Below are 21,997 nucleotides of genomic sequence, written 5' to 3'. Positions count from 1 at the left end.
GGTGGTGGCTGACCCCACAACCCCTATTCTTGTAGTGATGAGATTGTTCTGTTTCTTCCAGTCCCTTTGAGATCCTGCTCTTGGGTGGAAAAGGAAATATTAAAGGCGATTATGCTACCCAGACGTGCCTGCAAGCAAAGATGGAGCTTTCCAGAGAGTTCCATCTCCCAAAGATAAATGGTGGCTATTTCAAGAATTTTGACAGAGCAGCAGGGACCATTAGGGGCTGGACGGCCCTGTGTCAGAGTCGCTCACGTCACACACAGCACACGACACTGCCCTCCACTTATGGAAGGAATCGGATTCCTGTCAGATGCTTAGAAAACAAAGGCTGGAGGGAGGAATACACTCGATTCCCTGATTAGGGACCAGGGTGTTTGGGGGTGACTTTGAGGAGTGACAGACCCTGAGGGGAGTCCTCAGAGATGGCGGGTTAAATATTTTGCACACTTCATATTTGCTGCATGAAATCATTTGTCGGACTTTTTTTAAAGGAGGTGGAAAACAGAAAAAACCCCTTCCTATGCATATTCTAGATCCTCTATCGGTCACCATTGTTAAGACATCCTATTTCCAGGCTTACATTGCAGAGGCCTGCACGCCAAACCGTCCCTTTGTGTCAGTCTTGCTTTAAGGACATCTCTGCCCAGAAGAGGCTTGGGGGGGCGGGAGGGTCAAGACCAGACTGGTCAGCACCCGCTTACTGCTGTCCACTGGGCGATGCTCTTGTTCTGACCCCGAGGTCCCTCTCTGACTTGCTCCCCACCCTGTCCCCGATCCCTGAGTCCCTGTCCAGTCAACTTTCACGCAAAAAGAGAATCAGTCACCCCTTTTTCCTTGTGGCAAAGGGGACCTCAGACATGAAATTAATCCCTAGGTATTTACTGGCACTTTCAATGTGCTCACAGTGGTGCTGTGCACTCTGAGGAACCCAGGAGCAGATTTCATAACCCAGCAAACACATAAGCCCCGAATAGAGAAGAGTGAATAAAACAGTAGCCTCTGCTCACAGGGAGCTGGCCATCTAGCAGGGAAGATTACCAGCTCCCTCAAAAGAAGCAAGTAAACAAATACACAGATAGATAAACCTGTGATAAAAGCCATAGAATAAATTAAAGGAGCGTTGTGAGTAAGAGTGGCTTGGACAGACCTCAGCTCTGGAGTCCCCTGTCTATGATTTGAGCGGAGACAGGAGGGACGAGGGGACCCAGACAGGAGGGATGAGGGCAGGAGGACACAGCATTCCAGGCAGAGGATCAAGCAAAAGGGAAGATGAGCAGGTGCACAGAGAATGCAGTGTGGAGGATGCTTGGGGCTCTCCCCCGGCCCCCACCCTTTTTGAATGCCACTAAGCCATGCCCTTGGGCCCCAGCAGAAAACTTAGAAGCTTTCCTCTATGTTTCTGTTACCTGCCACCAAAAGAGCCCAGACCTCCTTCCCTTGTATCCTACCCTCTACCCAACATCTCAAACTCCTCTTGTCCAGCAGAGCTCCTGATCCCTCTCCCTAGTCTGCTTCTAATCTCAGTAAGGTCTATCTCCATCCTCCCGGCTGCTCCAACCTGAAGCCAGAGGGGCATCCCTGACCCTCCCCTCTCCAGCACCAGCACACCCAGTCAAGCAAGACTACCTCCAGAGCACCTCTGGGAACCCTCTCTGTGTCCACCGGGCCACCCCTGGCAACACCACCCAGCCCCCGTGCACAACCCCAGGGGCCTCCTAACTGGCTCCCAGCTCACAATGGTATCCCTGCAGTCCCTTCTCTAGGCAACCGCCAAGGTAATTCTTATCAAATGAAAACCCCCTTCCACTGCCACACCCCCCCCCCCCCAAGTAAAATCCTTCAAAGTTTCCCAGGACTCTCATAAAATACTAAATGCAGAACATGCCTATCACTGACTGTCATCTCCCACCCTCCATCCCACTGCTCACTCCTCCTGCTCAGTCCACAACCCCCACCCACACCTCCTGGGCCTCCTTCAGTTGTGTTTTTTTTAAAGATCCAAGCCCCTTCCCACCTCAGGGCCTTTGCACAGGCCACACAGCATCGACTGCTGAAAAAGTACTGGTGATTGGTTTTAAAAATCATCCTAGGATATCAGCAACATGGCAGAGGGAGAAGTTCCCTTTGTCTCTCCCCCTTTGAGCTACAACTAAATGGACATTCCTTGATCAGTGGAGGATACTCACACAGCACCTCAGGATGCCTGAGAGAGCGGCACTGCTATACATTGGGAGGTGGATGGACTACCCCCAGGGAGGAGGTGGAGATAGGTGAAAACCCTCTGGCCCCCAGACAGCCCAATATCCACGAGCGACTGATCTCCCAGTTGAAGCGCTCATAGGACCGCTGTGGCCCCAAGGGTGGGCGTGCAGCTTGGCAAGACTGTGGAAACAGGTGACTGCAGGCTTGAGGCCCCTGTGATTACTTTTTGGGCCAGTGGGAAAATCCACAACCCCACTGCGGCCCCAGGGAGTGACTCGGGCTCAGACCCAGTAGGGAGGCCCCGACCACCAAGCACAAAGGCTGGTGAGACCTAGGAGCAGATGCAGTGCAGCCAGGTGAGCACAACTGCCAGGTGCCTTAAACGCCCATAGCTCTGCTGCAGCCCCGAAAAGGCCAGTGAGACCCAGCAGGGCCGTGGGAGTAGGCAGTGACAACCCTGAGCCCCAGCGTGATGCTTCCTTGGTCCAGTGGGAAAATCCACAGTCCCACTGTGGCCCCAGGGAGTGACTCGGGCTCTGTCCCAGTCAGGGGCGGGAGGGGGGGCCCTGCCCACCAAGCTCAAGGCCTGGTGCAACCAATTATCTGACTGAAGAAATGCAACATAAGGATTATAAGTATCCCAGAGGGCCAAGAGAAGGAGAATGAAGCAGAAAGCTTGTTCAAGGAAACAATAGCTGAGAACTTCCCAAACCTGAGGAGGGAGCTAGAAATCCACGTAACAGAAGCCAATAGGACTCGCAACTTTATCAATGTAAAGAGACCCACTCCAAGGCACATAGTAGTGAAGCTGGCAAAATTCAATGACAAAGAAAAAAGATTAAGGGCAGCAAGGCAGAAGAAAATGACCTACAAAGGAACCCCTATCAGGCTGTCAGCAGAGTTCTCAACAGAAACCTTACAGGCTAGGAGGGAGTGGAATGATAGATTCAAAATTCTGAAGGACAAAAACTTTCAGCCAAGAATACTCTATCCAGGGAAAATATCTTTCAAATACAACGGAGAGATAACTTTCTCAGATAAACAAGTTAAGGGAGTTCATTGCCACAAGACCTCCCCTACAAGAAATCTTCAGGAAGGCCCTGATACCTAAAAAAAAAGAAAAGCAAAAGGAAAGGAGTTACAAAACTCTGAGCAAGGTGATAAGTAGACAGATAAAATCAAAAAATTGCAGCTCTCCATCAGAACAGGTTAGCAAATGCTTAATTATAACATTCAAGATAAAGGGAAGGAGAACACCAAGAATAAACAAAATGTGGTCATTTTAACCACAAACTCACAACACAAGAAGAAATAAGATGTGACAGTAACAACTTAGAAGGGGAAGAGGAAACAGATGGAACCAGCTTAGTCTAAGGAAATACGAGGCTATCAGAAAATGTACTATCTCATCTATGAGATTTTTTACACAAACCACATGGTAACAACTAAGCAAATAATTAGAACAGAGACACAAATGATAAATAAGGAGAAAACTAAGAAAACCAGCATAGAAAACTACCTAACCGAATTGGTAGTCCGAAATATACCAGATGAGAGCTCTCACAATTTTTTTTCCCCCAATTTAGAAGTTTTCTGAATGTAAATGATCCAGCATCTGGCCGATTTGACGAATAGGATCTTAACAGCAACTCAACCAAAGCTTAACCAAGGACAAAGCGGTGTCCCCAAAAGAGATCCAGAAAATTCACTCCCAAAAATAGCCTAAGAAAGTAAAGACCTTCATTGCACAGTAAGCAACAAAGGTTCAGACAACAAAGGCCCCCTATGAAAGCAATTGGGACCTCTTATGACAAACTTCCCCGAGAGCTTACATAGCCAGACAAAGAGAGCCAAGCTCTCAAGACATCTAAACTTTCCCAGAGCCCCAGTCTATGTGACTGGCCGCCAAGATGCATGCCAGTACATGCATCCTCCGATGGCAGAGACCAGAAAGGTCACAAAACCAAGCTCTCAAGATATAGAACAAGACAAAAAGCCCAGACAACAGGCTTATAGAGACGCCTGTGTCTTATGACAAACAAAAAGACAGAGACAAGGAAAAGTCTATCTCTGGGAGGAAAAGGACCTACAACCAGTGAGTACTCAAATCCTACAGTCGCTGAATCCAAGAAGCTAGCCTCACCAACATTTTCTCCTGCTAATCTAAATTTAGAAGAGCAAAAACTCACCACTCTTGCTTCCATTGGAGCCTGCAGGCAGAGATCTGGGAGACTGACATGGTAAGAACTCTTACCTCTTGCCGGCTCTCGTCAGGGGTCCGGGATCTCTCGGCCACAGCAGTCCAGGAGCAAGCAGTGTCCAGCCAGGTAAATTTCATCCTGCTGACTGTGCCAAAACTGTAGGGGAGGAAGACATTTCCTCTTCCCAAATGTGGGTTCGTCTGGCCAGAGAATGAATTAAATTCCGGTGAGACAGAATAGCAAGAGAAAATTAAACAAAGCTTTATGAGGAACCATGGCCCGGGGCCTTTCTTCCAGAAGGAAGAAAGGGCACCGAAGAAGCGGGGTGCACATAGTGGTTGTATACCCCCAAACAGGGTGTTTCACATGTGATTGAAAAGTCCCTCCCACAATAGTCACAAGATTGCCCTGTCAGAACAGTGCTTCATGGACACAGCAGGTAATGGTCTGCTATCTCAGAGGGCGTAGCCGGAGGCAAGTCGATTGTCTGGAGATGGGTGGTCACAGGTGAGCCCAGCAATCAGTTCCTAGCCTAAGGAAAGATGCTTAATCCTTAAAGAAATGCCAACGTTGGGAGGGGGAGGGAAGTCAGTTACAGCAGGTTACCAGACTAGCACAATAAAATGCAGATTTAAGTCCTTGCCTTTGGTATTGATTAAGAGTTTCTAGAGAGAAGGTCATCTCCTTTCTTCTTCCTGATGCAGAGAGGGAGGCACCTTTACAGATAGAGATTTACCTTACAAATGTAAATGTGTCCTAACGAAGGGCAAGTTCCATTCCTCAGAGCCTCCTTCCCTGTCACAGTTTATCAAAAACAATCAGCATCAAATAATCCTGATGCAAAAGAGACATATCTTGGGGTGGCCAATTCCAGGTCCCCACACCACCAAGCCACACATCCGACCCCTGGAATCAATTTCTATTGTCAAAAATAATTAATAAAATAAAAGATAAAGGGGGAAAAAAGGGTGCCTCTCCTCCACCACCCCAGAAAGGGCAGAGGCTTGAGGTGGGGAGAGAGGGCTAAAATTATTTTCAATCCCACTCGGCAACAGTGGCGGAGATGCACAGCATGCCAAGGTTCCAGGAACAGCGAGGAGGGCTCGGAGCCTCGAGATGGGGATGTCAGCGGGATCTTGGGTCGCTCCAGACAGACTGCAGGGACCAGTGCTGCAAGTGAGGGGAGAGGCGAGGTGGGGCTGGAGGGAGGCAGGCTCAGCAGAGAGGGTGCAGGTCATGGGTTGGGCTCAGCCGCCCTTGGTTTAGATCCTAACTCCTCTACTTGCTGACTAGGAGAGCTTGGGCGACTTTCTGGGCCTCAGTTTCCCCATCTTTGAAATGGGGACAGGAATAGTACCTACCTCAGAGGGTTCTTGTGAAGGTTAAATGAGAGAGGGCATCAGCAAGGTGCCGGGCAGAGGGGAGGTGTGAGTCATGGCTGCTGTTGGCACTGTCAATGACGTACTGTCCCTGACGAGGTGAGAGGAGACTTTGTGGGCTGCCTTTGGTCTTGAAGGTAAGAAGGATTTCAGCAGGTGGAGATGGGGCAAGACAGCTGAGTGCATTTTGGGAGGCCAGAAATTGCTGAGGCCAGACCCCAGGGGTGGGCCTGGGTGCTATACGCAGCCTCCCACAAATGCTCCAGCACACCTGGAAATGAGGCTGGAGCAGGGGCTTGGGGCCAAAGGGTGAAAGGCTCAGAGCCTTGTTTATTCATTCAACAAATATGTAATAAGCACTGACTGTGTGCTGGGCCCTGGAGAACCAGAGGTGAGCGTGGAGCTCACATTCTAGGGGGGAGACAGGTAATAAACAGATAAACATGTCAACAAGAGCATTTCGAAGGTGACAAAGGCTCTGAAGGCAAGAAAGTCAGATTCTGGACCCGGAGTGACTGAGGAGGGGGACACAGTGACCAGGGCAGGCTTATCCGCAGAGGGGATGCATGAGGTGACACCTGTATGATGATGAGAGAAGGCGCAATCAGAAAATAATCTGCAGTGGACTGTCCAGGCAGAGGGCACGCAAGAGCAAAGGCCTGGAGGTGGTCTGGGCTCTGTGTACCCTGCAGGTAAGGAGGCGACAGCATACTGAGTGAGAGGGGAGTGACACAGGGTGGGACCTGAGAGAAGGTTGAAGACAGGTCACGCCGGGTCGCAAGGACCAGGTAAAATTTTTGGATTTTATTCTAAGTGTTGTGGGAAGCCAAGAAGGGTTTAACAGAGAAATGACGTAATCTGATTTACATTTTTAAAAGGTCATTCTGGCTGTTCTGGGGAGAATGGACCTCAGCGGGGCAACGTGGACCCTAACCTTGGACATGAACCCCATGCTGAGCCAGAGCCCCAAGGACGCAACCCCCACACTTTCTGTCCCTTCAGGTCAGGCCACCTGTCTGTCACAGGCCTCTCCGGGGCCACTGGGGACAGGCTGCTCACAGTTGTCCCTGCCTGGCCAGGGCATCTCCATCTCCAGCCTCTGGGACTGAGGGACGCGTGATCTCTAGTTATCTTATCTCCTGGCCTTCTGAACCCACCCAGAAAAGAGCCACCAGTGATTTTAGAGAAAAGTGAATTACAGCAGGAATGGTTGTTTTTCAGCATTTTTACAAGCGCCAAGGGCCCATGAAATTCAGAGCACACATGCATTTAACCGTGTTTGCTCATACAATATTGGGTGTGTTTAGAGATGAGCAATAAACAGCAGGAGCCAGGCTGTGCTCTCCGCTTCAGCACAGCGGGAAGGCTCGTGGGCAGAGCGCCGCAGGGCCGGGTTCAAGTGCTGCCTCTGCCCCTAACATGCTAGGCCACCTCTGCTAACTACAGCATCTCTCTGGGCCTGAGACCACGTCTCCAGAGCTCGGAGGGTGGAGCTGATGCTCCTCCTGGCCCTTCCAGAGGATAGAAGTAGAATTCCCCGGAGTTCAGATTTAGGGCAAGCCGAAGGCAGCTCCCAAGAACCACCCGGCCATCTCAGGCCTGGGCAGCCTGGCCTCTTCCCAGCTGTGTGGGGCTGAAGAGACAGCAAGGACCTCACCTGGGCCTCGCCACCATGGCACGGTGCAGCCGCCCTGCGCCTGTCCAGTTCCCAGGGGCACAAGCAGAGGAGATTCCTCCCAAGCCGTCCACTTGCCATGCGAAGTTTTTGAAACAGTAACCTATTATTTCTCTCTTATTTTTCTTTCCTCTCTTGGCTCTGCCTCTGATTCAGGTGGCCCTGGGAAGGCAGAGAAAGGGGGCGTCTTTTCGTGGCTTATGCAGTTCAGAATCCTAGACCTTCCCAGGAATGGAAAGACCTCCAGGCGCTCGTTTCGTGTAACAGCCAGACTTCCAGAGCCCCCACCGCACCCCTGGCCTAGGAAAGGATTCTCAGGGAGGCCGGAATGTGACAAGCAAGTATTACCTCAGGTTGGTGGTCCCCGCAGAAACCAGCAGCCTGCCTGCCGCCCGCTCCAGGAACAGGCAGTAAAAGGATTTAAAAACAATGGTTAAGGGCCGGCCCGGTGGTGCAGTGCTTGAGTCCCCAAGCTTCAGCAGCCTGGGGTTCGCAGGTTCGTACCCCGGGCTGGGACATAGCACTGCTCGTCAAGCCACACAGTGGCGGCATCCCACATAAAATAGAGGAAGATTGCCACAGATATTAGCTCACTGACAATCTTCCTCTAACAAAAAGAGGAAGATTGGCAACAGATGTTTGCTCAGGGCCAATCTTCCTCACCAAAAAAATAAATAAATAAAAACAACGATTAAGACTGACTAAAAGTCAGTATGCTTTTCACTATCACCAGGTGCCAGCAATTCTAAACGTCGGTGACAAAATACTCCAACCTACAAACTCCCCAGAGTTTTACGTATTTGCTGTGGTCACAGTTGAGTTTTCATAACATAGATGTAAGCTCCAAATGAGCAAGTTTACGGCTTATCTTTTAATAAACATTATATTCTGTGTGGACAGTATTTCTGAGAACTCCCAGTCACACAGCTGGTCTCTGCCACGTTTGTGTCAAGAGTCGGTTCACAAAGGTGCAGAATCCTTGGAACGGGCCTCAGACTTGGCTCCTGTGAGCTACTTGTTCCTGCGTTCAAACCGTAAATTCAAAGTAAACGACAAAAGCACCGTGGTTGTAAAGACCAAGAAACAGAACTTGAGTTGCTGCGCTTCTGTCATACTGTGAGGCCACTTGGAGGTTTTATTTGAGTTTTAAAATTGTAAATAGTAAAAGAGTATAAGGTGTAATACTTTTATTGGAAAAGTGAAAATTTTAGTTCGTACATAAAATCTTTTATAGAATTTTAGTATCTTTGAAGTTCAAACGTATTCTTTTTCAGTTGATTGTTTTAGAACTAAAGGACAAATCAAAACAATAAAACATTATATCAGTGGTACAATTGAGCAATTGCTTACATTTTACCTTTGGCAGACATTTTGGTTTAATAAAATTCACTTATTGGTGAATATAGTTTGATAATTATTTACATGAAATATTAATATATCGGACTATAACCAAAGTATCAAATTTCGTTAGGGAAATCTACAAACTATTAATAAATAGTTGTGTTTTAATGTGTGACTATTTGTGTGTGCTCTAATATCTTTATTTTTACTGGCATGGTTTTATATATATACACACACACGTGTGTGTGTGTATTTCAATAAAAGAAATGATCTTCATGAATATATAAATAAATGATCACCATCTGCCTTTCTTTTCTGACCTTTATTTTTGTTCATTTTATTTCACAGCTATCACTGAGAATAATTTTTGTTGTCTAGAGTAGGGAAGCAGTAAAAAATTATCTTCTCCAGGCATCAAATCCCCCAGGTAAGCCACTGGAGAGACCAAGCCTTAGTGAGGTGGCAGTCCCCAGATGGGTTTGAAGAATCTGGGAGCAGAGGGCAGAACCCTTCAAGAAGAAATGGGAGCATGATACAGGCCTTCGGAGGTGTCGCTGCAGAACTTCCAGGCCCCGGCACAGCGTGGGAGCAGCAGCAGGATTCCTGTGCACCCAGGAGTGGCCCCGAGGTGGCAGAGAAAGCCAGTGAACTGGAGGCCTGTGGATGATGTCGAGGGACCACTCAGGAGCGGCCCACACAGACTGATGGCAAACAAGAGACAGGCTGGTGACAGGTGATAGATATCAAGTACCAGATGCCTTCACCAACACAAATCCTGCCAACTCCTTGGTTCCGCACAAGCCCCCTGAAAGATAGGCACAACCCTGGAGAGGGGGTCCCCAAGATGACAGAGACTAAGTTTCTATCCCCTTAGCAGAATGAAGGCTTGAGACTGAAATTACATTTTATTTTAGTTATAATATAAACTTTTTTCTAATGCATCATAACACCAGGTTCTTTTTGTTATGCTTTTCTTTTTCTTGGTCAGGAAGATTGGCCCTGAGCTAACATCTGTTGCCAATCTTCCTTTTTTTCTTTCTCCCCAAAGCCCTAGTACATAGTTGCATATCCTCGTTGTAAGCCCTTCTAGTTCTTCTACGTGGGGTGCCGCCACAGCGTGGCTTGATGAGAGGTGTGTAGGTCCACACCCAGGATCTGACCAGCGAACCCCGGGCCGCCGAAGAGGAGCACACGAACTTAACTACTATGCCACCGGGCCGGCCCCCTATAATATAAACATTATAGTGTATATTATGTATCCTATGTAATATACGATCTTTATATATTTATATATGTATGTGCGATAAATATACATTACGTAATATATATTAGATACAAAATATATATTAATATAGAATATAACTACTTTAGTTATAAAAATGGATAGAAAAAGCTAGATACCTGATAGATAGATAGATGATAGATAGATGCCAGAGACATTGACAGATAAAGGGAACTTCTATTTCATTTCCTAAGCGCCTGTCTTCGAGGACCCTGAATCACCCTGATGGACCGAAGGTGAGGTGGTGATAAGAGGGGACAGCGTAGGCCGTTGGGTGGGGGACGCAGGGCCAGGGGCTCACCAGGCTCCTCTGGGTGAGGTATCGCTGGGCCTCAGACCAAGAGCCAGAAGGAGCCTGCAGCTGTCTCCCCTCCCTGCTCCCTGTGCGCGCAGGACAGTTGCAGCCCTGCAGAGCCGCTGGGCCGGCCAGCATCAGAGCGGGGCCCTGCCCCACGTCTGCTGACCATGTCGGCTCATGTGCCCCATGACGGCTGAGAGCCCCGTGCAAAGCACCCTGAGGGTGCTGGGGCAGAGGGGCCCCAGCGGTGACCTACCAAGCCTACGGGTGGGAACAAGCACAGGACAGGGAAGGTGGGAGAGGGCAGAAACGGAGGGCAGGACACGGGTGACTCGCCACCGAACAAAGAACCTGCAGAATTAAGCAAGAAAGTAAGCAAGCTTCCTGAGGAAGGTCAAGAAGTGCATCGTGTCATGTGCTGTCAGCCCCGAAATCTGCTGCCCAAATCCCCAGGGCCGGCCTGTGAAACGGAGGGGAACCAGTTTCCAGCCTGCAGAACAGGGACTTCCATCAACTTGAGTGTCCCCACCCCTCGGAGGGAGCTTATCCCAGAGCAAAGAACCTGCTGGTTCTGCTGGGTGCCCCGGACACCGGAGGCACATCCCCAGCTCCTGGCCCCGCTCCACCCGCCCACTCCCAAGTTTCAGCTCAATCCACCCTGCCTGGTGGGGAGCCAAGAAAGGCTCAGATCCTCAGCAGGTCAAGCCTGCCGCACCCCGACCCCTCCCTGAAACCCTCCAAACAGCAAAAGCCAGGTCACTTTGTGTCTGGGTACAACCCACAGCTGGGGGGTGGGTGATGTGTGCCCCCAGGATGCCTCTCAGCAGCCCACATTAACATCTCTGCCGACTCTCAGTACACCAGCTACTGTCCTATCTATGGGCTGAGGGCCAATTTGCACTGGAAAAATGACCAAGATCCCTGTGGGAAATCAGAACAGTTGACAATCCCACCCTGACACCCTCCCGCCTCCCAGCCCTGACATTCACCATCAACAACCCGTCTGCAGTGGCAACGGATGAGCTTGGGAAAGTCAATATCAATGGCAGCATGTCTAAATCCAGGGGTCTCTCCCACGGAAAGAACCCCCAGGACAGAAGGAGGCGTGTAGGTCACTGTGTGATTTGTAATAGGACAAAAACTAGAAACAATTCAGGCGTCCATCAATATGGTACTGGTTACATTATATTGTATAAGATGAGATTGCATCCTGCAAAGGGATATTGTGTAGCATGAGAAAAATCAAGTGTATCTACAGGTGCCAAAGTTGAAAGCTATCCAAGACATAGTACTAAGTGGGAAAAGCGAGATCCAGAGCCGAATATATAGAATGATACTGTTATGTGCTGGTTATTCTATATTTGAACTCACCCAACCATCCATTCTGCACCTGTCTCTGATCTGTTTTGTGCCTCAGGAGGCCGACCTCTAAGGACCAGGAAACCTGGGCCCCCTTGCTGGCTGGATGCCAGTTGGTTAGCCCGTGGAAGGTTCTGGCTATAGATCGGAGGATGGGACGAGAGGAAAGCTGGAGTATTTCTTCCCTCTGATCCACGCTGCCTGTTCTGTGGGTGGCTGTGCTCTGGTATGGCCATAGCTGCGGGTATTGGGCGAGCAGGACACGAGACGCTAATCTTAGTTTTGATGTTCCCACTCCATATTATATCAAACACATTCAAATAGATAAACTTCTCATAATGAATGTAATTTTGGCTGTAAACTTTTGAAGGGGCTTGTATAAATTTAATAATTCTGATCCTAGGAAGAATTATGATTTGGTTCCTACGATTTAAACTTTATTGTATCTACATATAACTATATCATGGTTGAAATGAGTGGCAACAATCTATTTGCAGTAACGTTACCTAGATAAATATTTATTAATTACTATTTTGAGATTTTCTCTTTATATTTTGGAGCCAGTAGATCCATGACATTTTTTTAGATCCTCTAAAAACTCACAGGCCCTAGGCATCGTGACCAGTGGACAAAATAGCTGGAGTATCCAGAAGTTGCCAGGCCCTCCCGGGAGGGTCCTGGGTCAATGCAGGGGTCAGCCCCAGGAGCCACCGAGGCAGAAGAGAATGGAACACACCCACAGGGAAAATCTGCTGTGCTCAGGGGCTGCTTCCTGAGCGAGCACAGAGCCTGAAGCCCAGGGTGGAGGGAGGAGGCTGAGCTCTGGTCTGCCCCATGAGCTGACCCCTTGACCTCATGAGCCGGTGACCTGACCCCCAGTGGCCCAACAGGATGGAAAGAATCAGAATGGCCTCCAACCTGTTTTCTGGGCCGTGCTGGGACTTGCAGCCAGATGCCAGCACAGGCTGTACCTCCGCTTCCTGCTCATCAGGATAGCCATGCGCCAAGCCCAGACCAGGTAAACATCTGGTCTCAGTTGATACTTTCTAGCAGGATGAGCTGGGAGCTGCTGCTGGCCCAGACCCACCCCCCCACCCCCCACTGCTGCCAGACCTCTGAGTGGGGACCTGGGCAGGCTCCCTGAGGGGCCTTGAAGATGGCTCACAACCTGGCACCCATGTGTCGTACTCACACTGTGTGCATGGAGGAGGAGCCAGTAGACATTAGAATCCAAATCCCCAGGCAGGGCTTCAGGATCCCCTGGGTCCCTCCCACCCTCAGGCTCTGGCTGAGGCTTTCTCCTGCTCTTCTCACAGGCCAGAGCCAGGTACAAGGCGCTCACACCCTCCGAGCCGGAGCCAGGGGAAGGCTGGGCCTAGGGCAGGCTCCCTGGCCGCTCCCCCATCTGTGGCCAGGCCCTGCCCTTGAAGCTCCAGTAACTCCGGGTCAGGGCTCACCCAGAGCCAGGAGGAGCCAACACAGGGTATGGTTTTGGTTCGGGGGCCTGGCAGGAGCCATGCCAATTCACTGCCATGCCCCGGGTGCTAAGAATCGAGTGGCTTGTCTTCCTGCAAACAGTTGCTCTTTGCACAGTGACCAGCTGACTGCCCACAACTAGCCAGAAATAGTGGCTCCCAGCCCTCAGATGTGCTGAGGCAGGCTTGAGGGCTCTGGCCTGGAACTCACAGCGTGTGGGGTTTAGGGATTTAAGGAGCAGGTGTTAGAGTCTGAGAAGCTCTGAGCCTTGACTAACACTTTTTGCCTAACTGTTCCACAGGGCAAGTCAGAGAAGCCAGCGCTCTACAGGCTTCTGGGCAGGGGAAAGAGACAGCCCTGCCACCGTGTAAGGCTCTCCCAAGGGCCAGGATGGAAGTGCCTGTCTGGGGACCCTTGGAACCAGAGAAGGAACATCCAAAGAGAGATGGCAGGAGCAAGAACAGGATGTACACAATTCCTATATCACAGCTTGGAGAATAGCACACAGAGTGCTATTTTTAAGCTTACTGACCCAATGAACAGTCTCAAATGACACTCGTGGGGCCATTCTCTGCATGACCACTGGGCCATGTCACTAAGAGGTCATGTCGTGTGTCCAGGAGGCCCTCTCTGTCAAACAGCTGGCTTGGGGGAGGATACACAGAGAGGCCCTCACTCTACAGCTCAAGGACGGAGAGGTGAAAATACTCCTGGGTACCCTAAGCCTCTTTGCACGGCTTACCTACAGGTGGACCCTGGAAGCACTCTGTCCTCAAGTAACTTTACTTATCAACCCCTGCCCTGGGATCAGGTCAGGAACACGGGAGTCAGCTAGGCCCACAGGTATACGTGATGGACACAGCAGGGTGGCAGGAACAAAGGAAAAGCTCATCCTAATGGCCCAGGCCAGCATGAAAGCAGCACAGCTTACCCAAGATCCTCTGTATTCCCCAGAGTCACGCGTGTGTAGACTTGAACAAGAAAACCCAACATTGAAAGGCCTCCCTCTTGTGCCTTCAACACAGAGACGCGCGAACACAATACTCGACAACGTTCACCGAATACATTCTCCATGCCAGGTGCCACTTACAGGGCGTTACACAGATTTAATCCTCACGGCCGAATGCAGTAGATAATATCATTATGCTCAGTGTACAGACAAGGAAATCGAGACAGAGAGGGGTGAAGTACTTTGCCCAAGATAAGATAGCTAGTAACCGATGGATCTGGGATTCAACTCAGACAGGCTTATTCTAGAACTTGCTCTCCCTCTTTTTATTATTATTATTTTTTAATTGTGATAAAATACATATAACATAAAATTTACACTCTTAACCACTTTTAAGTGTATAGTTCAGTGGTGTTAAGCACATTCACATTGTTGTGCAACCATTCACTTCCAGGACTTTGTCATCATCCCAAACTATGACTCTGTCCCCATTAAACAAACATAAACTCCCCATTCTCGTCCCCCCAGCCCCTGAAAACCACCACTCTCCTTTCCGTCTCTAAGAATCTGACAATTCTGGGTACCTCATATAAGTGGACTCATACAGCATTTGTCTTCTTGTGACTGGTTTATTTCACTCAGCATCACGTCCTCAAGGTTCGTCCATGTTATAGCATGTGTGAAATCTGTTCGCTCTTTTTAAAACTTTGCTTTGGATCGATGATATATTCATACGACTCCAAATTCAAAGGGTACCAAAGGGCTTACGGTGAAGTCTTCTCTCAGTGATCCCTCCACATGGTTCTCCTTTCTGGAAACAACCCGTACCATCCATTCCCTGAGATGTCTTATGCATATACAAGCAATTACTTAGGTGGCTTCTTTTTGCTCCTTTTTAGTCTGTTTTTGATTCTGTTCTGCCTTGGTTTTTCTTCCCTTTGCAGCTTGCCTTGGGGGTCATTTCTTCATCCACTCAGAAGGTCTTCCTATCCTGATTTTTCAGCCACACGGTGTTTTATTGTATGGACTCACAGTAATTTACTCCACAAGTCCTCATGGGTGCCTAGTTACAGAACCTGTGTTCTCAACCACGTTAAGGCACCTCTGAGCCTCCAAATATCACGTGATGTGAAGGCCTCATTCATCAATTCATGCTCCACGGATTTCTGTTTAGCAACCATCACGTAAAAGAGCTGAACAAGTAAACAATTATGGAGTCAAAACAGCGTACGGTGGGGATATAGCCACTCACAGTGAAAGGGAACACTAACGGGAGAGACAGGTTGGAGAAGGCTTCACTCTGTTCCCATCCCCGACCCGCTTCCCCCGGAGTCTTCCCTGGTCAGAGAATAGTACCTCACGCACCCAGCTGTCCGTGCCAGAAACCCACAGGGCTCATCCTGACACCTGCCTCTCCCCCACCCGCCTTGTTCTATCCAGCACCAAGCATGTCTGTGTGTCTCTCAGATCCTCACCCCGCTGCCGTAAGCTGGTCCAAACCCCACCATCTCTTCTGCTGAGCTGCTCTGTCACCCTCACACCACCCCATCCCTTCTCAGAATAGTCAGGACCATCTCACCAAAAGGAAAATCAGATATCCCGCTCCTGAATAAAATCTTCCAGATTGTTTGCCCATGTTCACAGCAGCATTATCCACAATAGGTGAAACGTGGACACGATGCCAGTGGCCATCGAGGGATGAACGGGTAAGCAAAATGTGTTTATACATACACTAGAATCTCATTCAGCCTTAAAAGGGAAAGAAATTCTGCAATATGCTACACGATGAACCTTGAGAACATTACGCTTAGTGAAATAAGCCAGTCACAAAAAGACAAATGCTGCATGACTCCACTTATATGAGATACTTAGAGTAGTCAAATCATAGAGCTAGAAAGTAGAATGGTGGTTTCCAGGGGCTAGAGGAGGGGAGAATGGGGAGTTCGTGTTTAATGGGTACAGAGTTTCGGTTTTACGAGATGAAAAAGTTATGGGGATGGATGGTGGTGACGGTTGCATAACAATGTTAATGTATTTAATACCACTGACCTGTACACATAAAAATGGTTAAGATGGTAAATTTTACATTACGTGTATCTTAACACAATAAAAAAAAGCATTAAAAAAACCCTTCCAGAGCTTTCCGTGACCTTAGAGGGAGGCCCTGTGAGATCTGGTCCCCGCCGGTCTTGTACATCTGGTACATGCTCCTCACTCCAGCACAAGGGCCCCTCTGTGCTCCTCAGGTCCACTCAAGTCCTTTCCACCTGGTGGCCTCGGTGCTGGCATCCCCTCCACCCAGAACCCCTCCGCATATGGGGCTCAGCATCGATCACCTGCTTGGAGAGGAGCGCCCTGATTCCCTCACCTGAGTGGGTGTCACTCGCCTTTTCTGTCCCAGCGCCATGCTAATTCCTCCCCTAGCACTGAACACACCTGCCATTTTTTTGTTTTCATCCCTGTTTCCTTGTCTGTCTCCCCCAGCAGACGGAAGCTCCACAGAGGCAGGGACCCAGGCCTGCTTCGTTCATCGCTGCATCTCCGTCGTGGTTTGATGCTGTCAAGAAAGCAGATGCTGAGATGGAGTCTGGAGTGCAAGATTGTCATTAGGGATCAGCAACTGTGAAGGGAAGTGGGGAAAGCTGCACTGGACAAAAGGAAAATTGGCCTGCAATGCAGGCCTGGCAAAGTCTCAGCCAACTGGGCAGGGAGCGCTGGAGTAAGTCCTGCCCACCAGAATTATCCCACACGGTGCAGAAGTGCCCTCCTTGCTCAGTCGCCAGATGTGGGCAGCCCCAGGAAGGACAGGATTTGAGTGACGCAGCAGTCTGCAGCTGGAGCAGACCCGAAAGTTACTGGCAGCTGGCAGCTCTCTGCTGACCACACTCCTCGTAGCCAGGTGGCAAGTTCTTCTTGAAGGGGCTCCAGGCAGTGCCTCTCCGGGCCTACCCCAAGTCCTAGCACAGTGCCTGGCACACAGTAGGTGTCAACATTCATTGAATGAATGAGTGATCAGACATGTGATTGAATCTTGAAATACAAATAGGATTGGGAGAAGTAGACAAGGCAGGAGATGTGCATTCCAGGACCAAGGCGTAGCCTGTGCAAAGCTAGAACGGCATAAAGGGAAACATGGAGTGTTCTCAAATCTGCAAATACCGGGCTAGAGTTAGATTACCGTATGGGAGTGGCGGACCGAGGCTCAAATGCCACATGCCCAAATGGTCAGTGGACAAGGGCCTTGTAAATGGCACTTGAATTTTATCCTGTCCACAAAAAGGAAGCTTTCAAAGGGTTTCAAGAAGGAGAAGGATATGATCGGTGGATTTTAGAAAGCTCATTCTGCTGGCCTTTCCGAGGATGGCTGAGGAAGGCAAGCTAGGAGGCAAAGGGGCCGTTTAGGACTCCACTTTAGCCAGGCCAGGCCTGTGTTCTGGGGCATCAGCATTGGAGAAGGAAGGGAGTGGCCACGGGACGTGGCGAGGGGAGGCAAGAAGGGGGCTATGGCCAAAGCCTGGAACCACCAACACGTAAGCACAGTGAGCAAAGAACAAACATGTAAAGAACAATGACGGTTGGGGAGGAAAGAACTGAGGCGTGGGAGCACAGGAGAGAGGACAGTTTAAGAAGGAAACGTTAAGAGGGTCAAGGCCATTAAGAGATCAAGCGAGATAAGGGCTGGAGCGCCCATCGATTTGGCCATCGGGAGGGCAGGACTTGAGAGCAGCTGCAGGTGGGAACAGAGCCAGCCCAAGCAATGCATTCTCCTGCTTGATTTGGGGCTTGGGTTTCTCGTGGGCATTCTGGAGAAGTCCCTCACCTGTCAACATACTTCTCTCCAGGGTATCCCCCAAGTGTGACTACCGTGATGCTCTGGACCATATGATCCTCAAGGCTTGAGGTCCAGCCACCTCCCTGGGAGAGGAGCGGTGGAAGGAGCCCAGTGGAGGATGAGGAGTCCTGAGTCCACATCCTGTCGCTGCCACTCAGTTTCTCCCGGGGTGATGGGTCCAGGCGGCCTCTACAATTGCTTCTGTTGAACTGGACTGCCCCAGTGCTCAGTTCCAAAGAGAGGGGCACAGGTAGCCAGGTCTCCATGCTCTCTGACTCCAATCTCCTTGCTGCCTCCATGTAGGACTCTGGGTTCCACCCCTCCCAAGTGGCCCATTGTGTGACCTCAGTTTCAATGGGGTCAGAAACTGGGTTGGGAAAAGAGAATATTTACTTTTTCCACGGATCCGATGCCCAAGTAAATAGTGTGGTCCCATAATTTGGATCCCACGCCTTGTCCTCCTCTCTCTGGGTGCAGCCTCGAGCATATAAGAAGGCATCTCAATACGCACATCTCACTCAAGACCACCGGATCCAGAGACACGGCCAGAGCCTCACTCACGAGCCTCCTGTCCACCATGAAACTCGCCATCATCGTCACCCTGGCCATCCTGGCTCTCTGCTGCAGCCCTGGTGAGTGCCCAGAGCCCCTCTCCCCCAAGCTGGGCTCCGGAACTCTCCCTGCCACCCACTTCTGCTCAGGAGAAAGGGTGGCTCCTGGGAGGGCCTGGACACGCGGACTCCCGGCCAGGAAGCTGGGTCTAGTGAACAAGCCCATCTGGGGAACTTGAGCAGAGCCCTGAGACTGTGAGAAAACCTGAAAATGATCCCATCTTCCCTATCCAACAACCTCAGAATTCCAGGCAGTGGAATAGACTGGAGGGACGCATGGAGGAGATCCCACATAGATGCATTTGTCCAACAACCAACAGAATAGGAATAACGAGCTTCTCAAAGCCCATCTTGGACAGACCCCAAGATGCCAAGAGACTTTGGTGCAGCCTCCAAGGTTGAGGTCTGCACACCAGTGTGGCAGCCAAAGGGCTGGAAGGAGCTGCAAAGCCTCATGTCTCAAAAGAAACTCAAACCAAGGCAAGGTCTCCCATTCTGGGCAGAGAGGAATATTTCAGAAGAGGATGTTTCCTTTGGGAAATTACCAACCCAGAGTGGAGTTCTCTAAACATTTTTGTCCTCTGCGAAAAGGAGATTAGGAGTTTCTGAGTAGTTTCAGCTGTCACTAAGAGGAAAGGAATGGAGGGGGGAGAGAGAGAGAGAGAGAGAGAGAACAGTCAACCACACTTACCTCCAAGCCCCTGGATCTTTTGGGAATTGGGTCACCTACCTGTTTTTCAACACCTAACAGCCTCTTCTCTTAATAAAAAAAAAATATATATATATTTAAAAATATTAAATATTAAAAATATTAAAAAATATATATTTTCTTTTAACTAATTCCAGTGAACTCACTTTGAAAGTTTCATAATACCCATGGAAATAAGTTTTATGACCCTAGGGCGAGATGGGATGAGGGAAGAGTTAGAAAACCAAAACCAAGAGACGGTGGGAACAGCTATTGTGCAGAGATGCTCGTTCTAAAGGGAAATAACATCATTTTGGACTGAAAAGTATATTAATTAGAAGAACTTGATGTTGTGTACAGTGGAGGTGGCTCAGAAAGACGGGACTCAAATAAGTTTTGGGGTGGATCTGGGGTGCACTTGAGCATATGTGTGAGCACACAGGTAATAACACCAGCAATAATATCCAACATTTATTTGGTACTTATAGTGTGTGAATCACTGTTCCGAGCCCCTTTCACAGTGTTTTTTTTTTCATTCTTACGACAACCCTACAAAGTAGGGATATTATCCCCATTTTACAGATGAGAAAAGGAGCCACAGAAAGCTAAAATAACTTCCCTGGTGACATAGTAAGTTGCAAAGCAGGGGTCTAGGTTCCGGAGAGGGTTTTTGACTTGGAGCGCCCACTTTGGGTGGGGCCCTGGAGTCCAGGCACAGAAGCCGAATTTGCACACAAGGCAGAGAACTCAAGGACGGGATCTGAGGCTTAGTGAGAAGAAGGAGGAAGAAGAAGTAGGAAATGGTGACTCTTGCCCATGTTCCTGAGGGCGGGGACCTGTTTCTAGTGGGAGCCAAAATTCTCCGTGGCCTCTTCCCAGCCCCCACACGGCATGAAAAATCAGAACAGTGGCCGGCCCGGTGGCACAGTGGTTCAGGTAGTGCACTCTGCTTCAGAGGCCCAGGGTTTGCCGGTTTGGATCCCGGGCACGGACCTACACACAGCTCACCAAGCCATACTGTGGCAGGCATCCCACATATAAAATAGAGGAAGTTTGGCACAGATGTTAGCTCAGGGCCAGTCTTCTTCAAAACAATAATAATTAATTAAAAAAAAATCAGACCAGCAGCTTCTGCTGTCAATACTCTGCCTAGAAATCTAACGGAAAGAACAAATGGCGCCTTGCCTCACCCCAACCCAGGAAGTGCAAGGAAGGCTCAGGCAAGCCACAGAAAGCTGGCTGCAACCCAGGAAGTATCCACACAGCCCAAGAGCCAGCTGCTTGGAGCATCAACAATCTCATATCCTTCACCATCGACGAAAAGCCTGCTATCTCTTGCTGACAGGCCTGGCTGTTTGCACCAGGGGTGGGCCCAGCCAGGGAGCTGGCCAGCTTGGCAAGGGGCCTGGATTCATGTGCTTTCTCTTTCCCGTGCTCCAGCTTCTGCAGAAATCTGCCAGAGCTTTGCAGGCGTCATTCAAAGCCTCTTCCTGGGCACACCTGCCAGTTTCGAGGCTGCAGTGGAACCCTTCAACCCTGATGCAGACATGAAAGCTGCGGCGACCCAGCTGAAGACGCTGGTGGACTTACTCCCCAAGAACACCAAGGACAGCATCTTAAAGCTCATGGTACACGGCTTCCTCCACTCACACTGCTTAGCAGTGGATTGCCCAAGCCCCTGGATGCTTTTTGGCCCCTTTTGCAATCCAGAGAGGACAGTCACAATGTAAATGTCCCCGGGGGAGGAGGCACAGTCATCTCACCTTTTAAGAGGCTTCTGAGAAATAATCAAAGTGTTTACAAGCTTAGCTCCTCCCAGATTGACTGAACTTCTTATCTGATGTTAAAGTTTCTGTGTTTCGCCATCTTGGTCCAACTTTAAGGTTCGTTCAGTATTATATTGGGTTTTGTTTGTTTGTTTCTTTGTTTTAGGACAAAATAGCAAAGAGCCCACTGTGTGCTTAGGATTTAGAAGCTGAAGAGCTCCAGTTGCTGGAAGCCCCTGCCACTGCCAGGATGCTTCCTTCACTGTCCCCAGCAGCCTAGGCTGGCTCTCTTTAATAAAGGATAAGCATCTCACCCTTGTGCCCTTGCCTCTTTTTTAATTTGTGCTGGCCTGGGAAGGTCTGCCACTGCTAGGGAAAGGTTGAGCAGGAGCAGAAAGAGAAGCAGTGGCATGCAAACACGTCCCCAAGGGGCCCATGCCCATGTCTCCCTACCAGTCCACCTTCCAGGCTAGCCACAGGCGGCAAGAGCAGCTTCCAGCGCACACTCCCTTCCACGGGCAGAGAGAAGACGTGGAAAAGTACCAAGGCCCTGATCAAACCTGACCTGCAGGGGAGGGAGGGGAGGTCTGCATAGGGTGGTGGCTGACCCCACAACCCCTATTCTTGTAGTGATGAGATTGTTCTGTTTCTTCCAGTCCCTTTGAGATCCTGCTCTTGGGTGGAAAAGGAAATATTAAAGGCGATTATGCTACCCAGACGTGCCTGCAAGCAAAGATGGAGCTTTCCAGAGAGTTCCATCTCCCAAAGATAAATGGTGGCTATTTCAAGAATTTTGACAGAGCAGCAGGGACCATTAGGGGCTGGACGGCCCTGTGTCAGAGTCGCTCACGTCACACACAGCACACGACACTGCCCTCCACTTATGGAAGGAATCGGATTCCTGTCAGATGCTTAGAAAACAAAGGCTGGAGGGA

General features: G+C 49.7%; 1 protein-coding gene across 1 annotated transcript; it reads left to right on the top strand.

The window, feature by feature from the left end:
- Nucleotides 1-18,218: 18,218 nt before the first annotated feature.
- On the top strand, nucleotides 18,219-21,375 carry LOC106826817 (uteroglobin). Its single transcript, XM_014834319.3, has 3 exons — nucleotides 18,219-18,629; nucleotides 20,737-20,924; nucleotides 21,229-21,375. The coding sequence occupies exons 1-3, from the start codon at nucleotides 18,575-18,577 to the stop codon at nucleotides 21,259-21,261; spliced, it is 276 nt and encodes a 91-aa protein (XP_014689805.3). The 5' UTR covers nucleotides 18,219-18,574; the 3' UTR covers nucleotides 21,262-21,375.
- Nucleotides 21,376-21,997: the final 622 nt, after the last annotated feature.

Source organism: Equus asinus, chromosome 17 (assembly GCF_041296235.1).
Source record: "Equus asinus isolate D_3611 breed Donkey chromosome 17, EquAss-T2T_v2, whole genome shotgun sequence".
In the NCBI taxonomy this organism is placed as follows: domain Eukaryota; kingdom Metazoa; phylum Chordata; class Mammalia; order Perissodactyla; family Equidae; genus Equus; species Equus asinus.
The sequence above is the reverse complement of the archived record's forward strand: the minus strand, read 5'-3'. Positions and strand labels throughout refer to the sequence as shown.

What these genes read in the sequence shown, in the direction of transcription:
- LOC106826817 (XM_014834319.3), top strand. Translation starts at nt 18,575, where the DNA reads ATGAAACTCGCCATCATCGTCACCCTGGCCATCCTGGCTCTCTGCTGC. An exon ending in GGCTCTCTGCTGCAGCCCTG is followed by an intron (nt 18,630 to 20,736) that starts GTGAGTGCCCAG and finishes CCCGTGCTCCAG; the next exon opens with CTTCTGCAGAAATCTGCCAG. An exon ending in ACAGCATCTTAAAGCTCATG is followed by an intron (nt 20,925 to 21,228) that starts GTACACGGCTTC and finishes TCTTTGTTTTAG; the next exon opens with GACAAAATAGCAAAGAGCCC.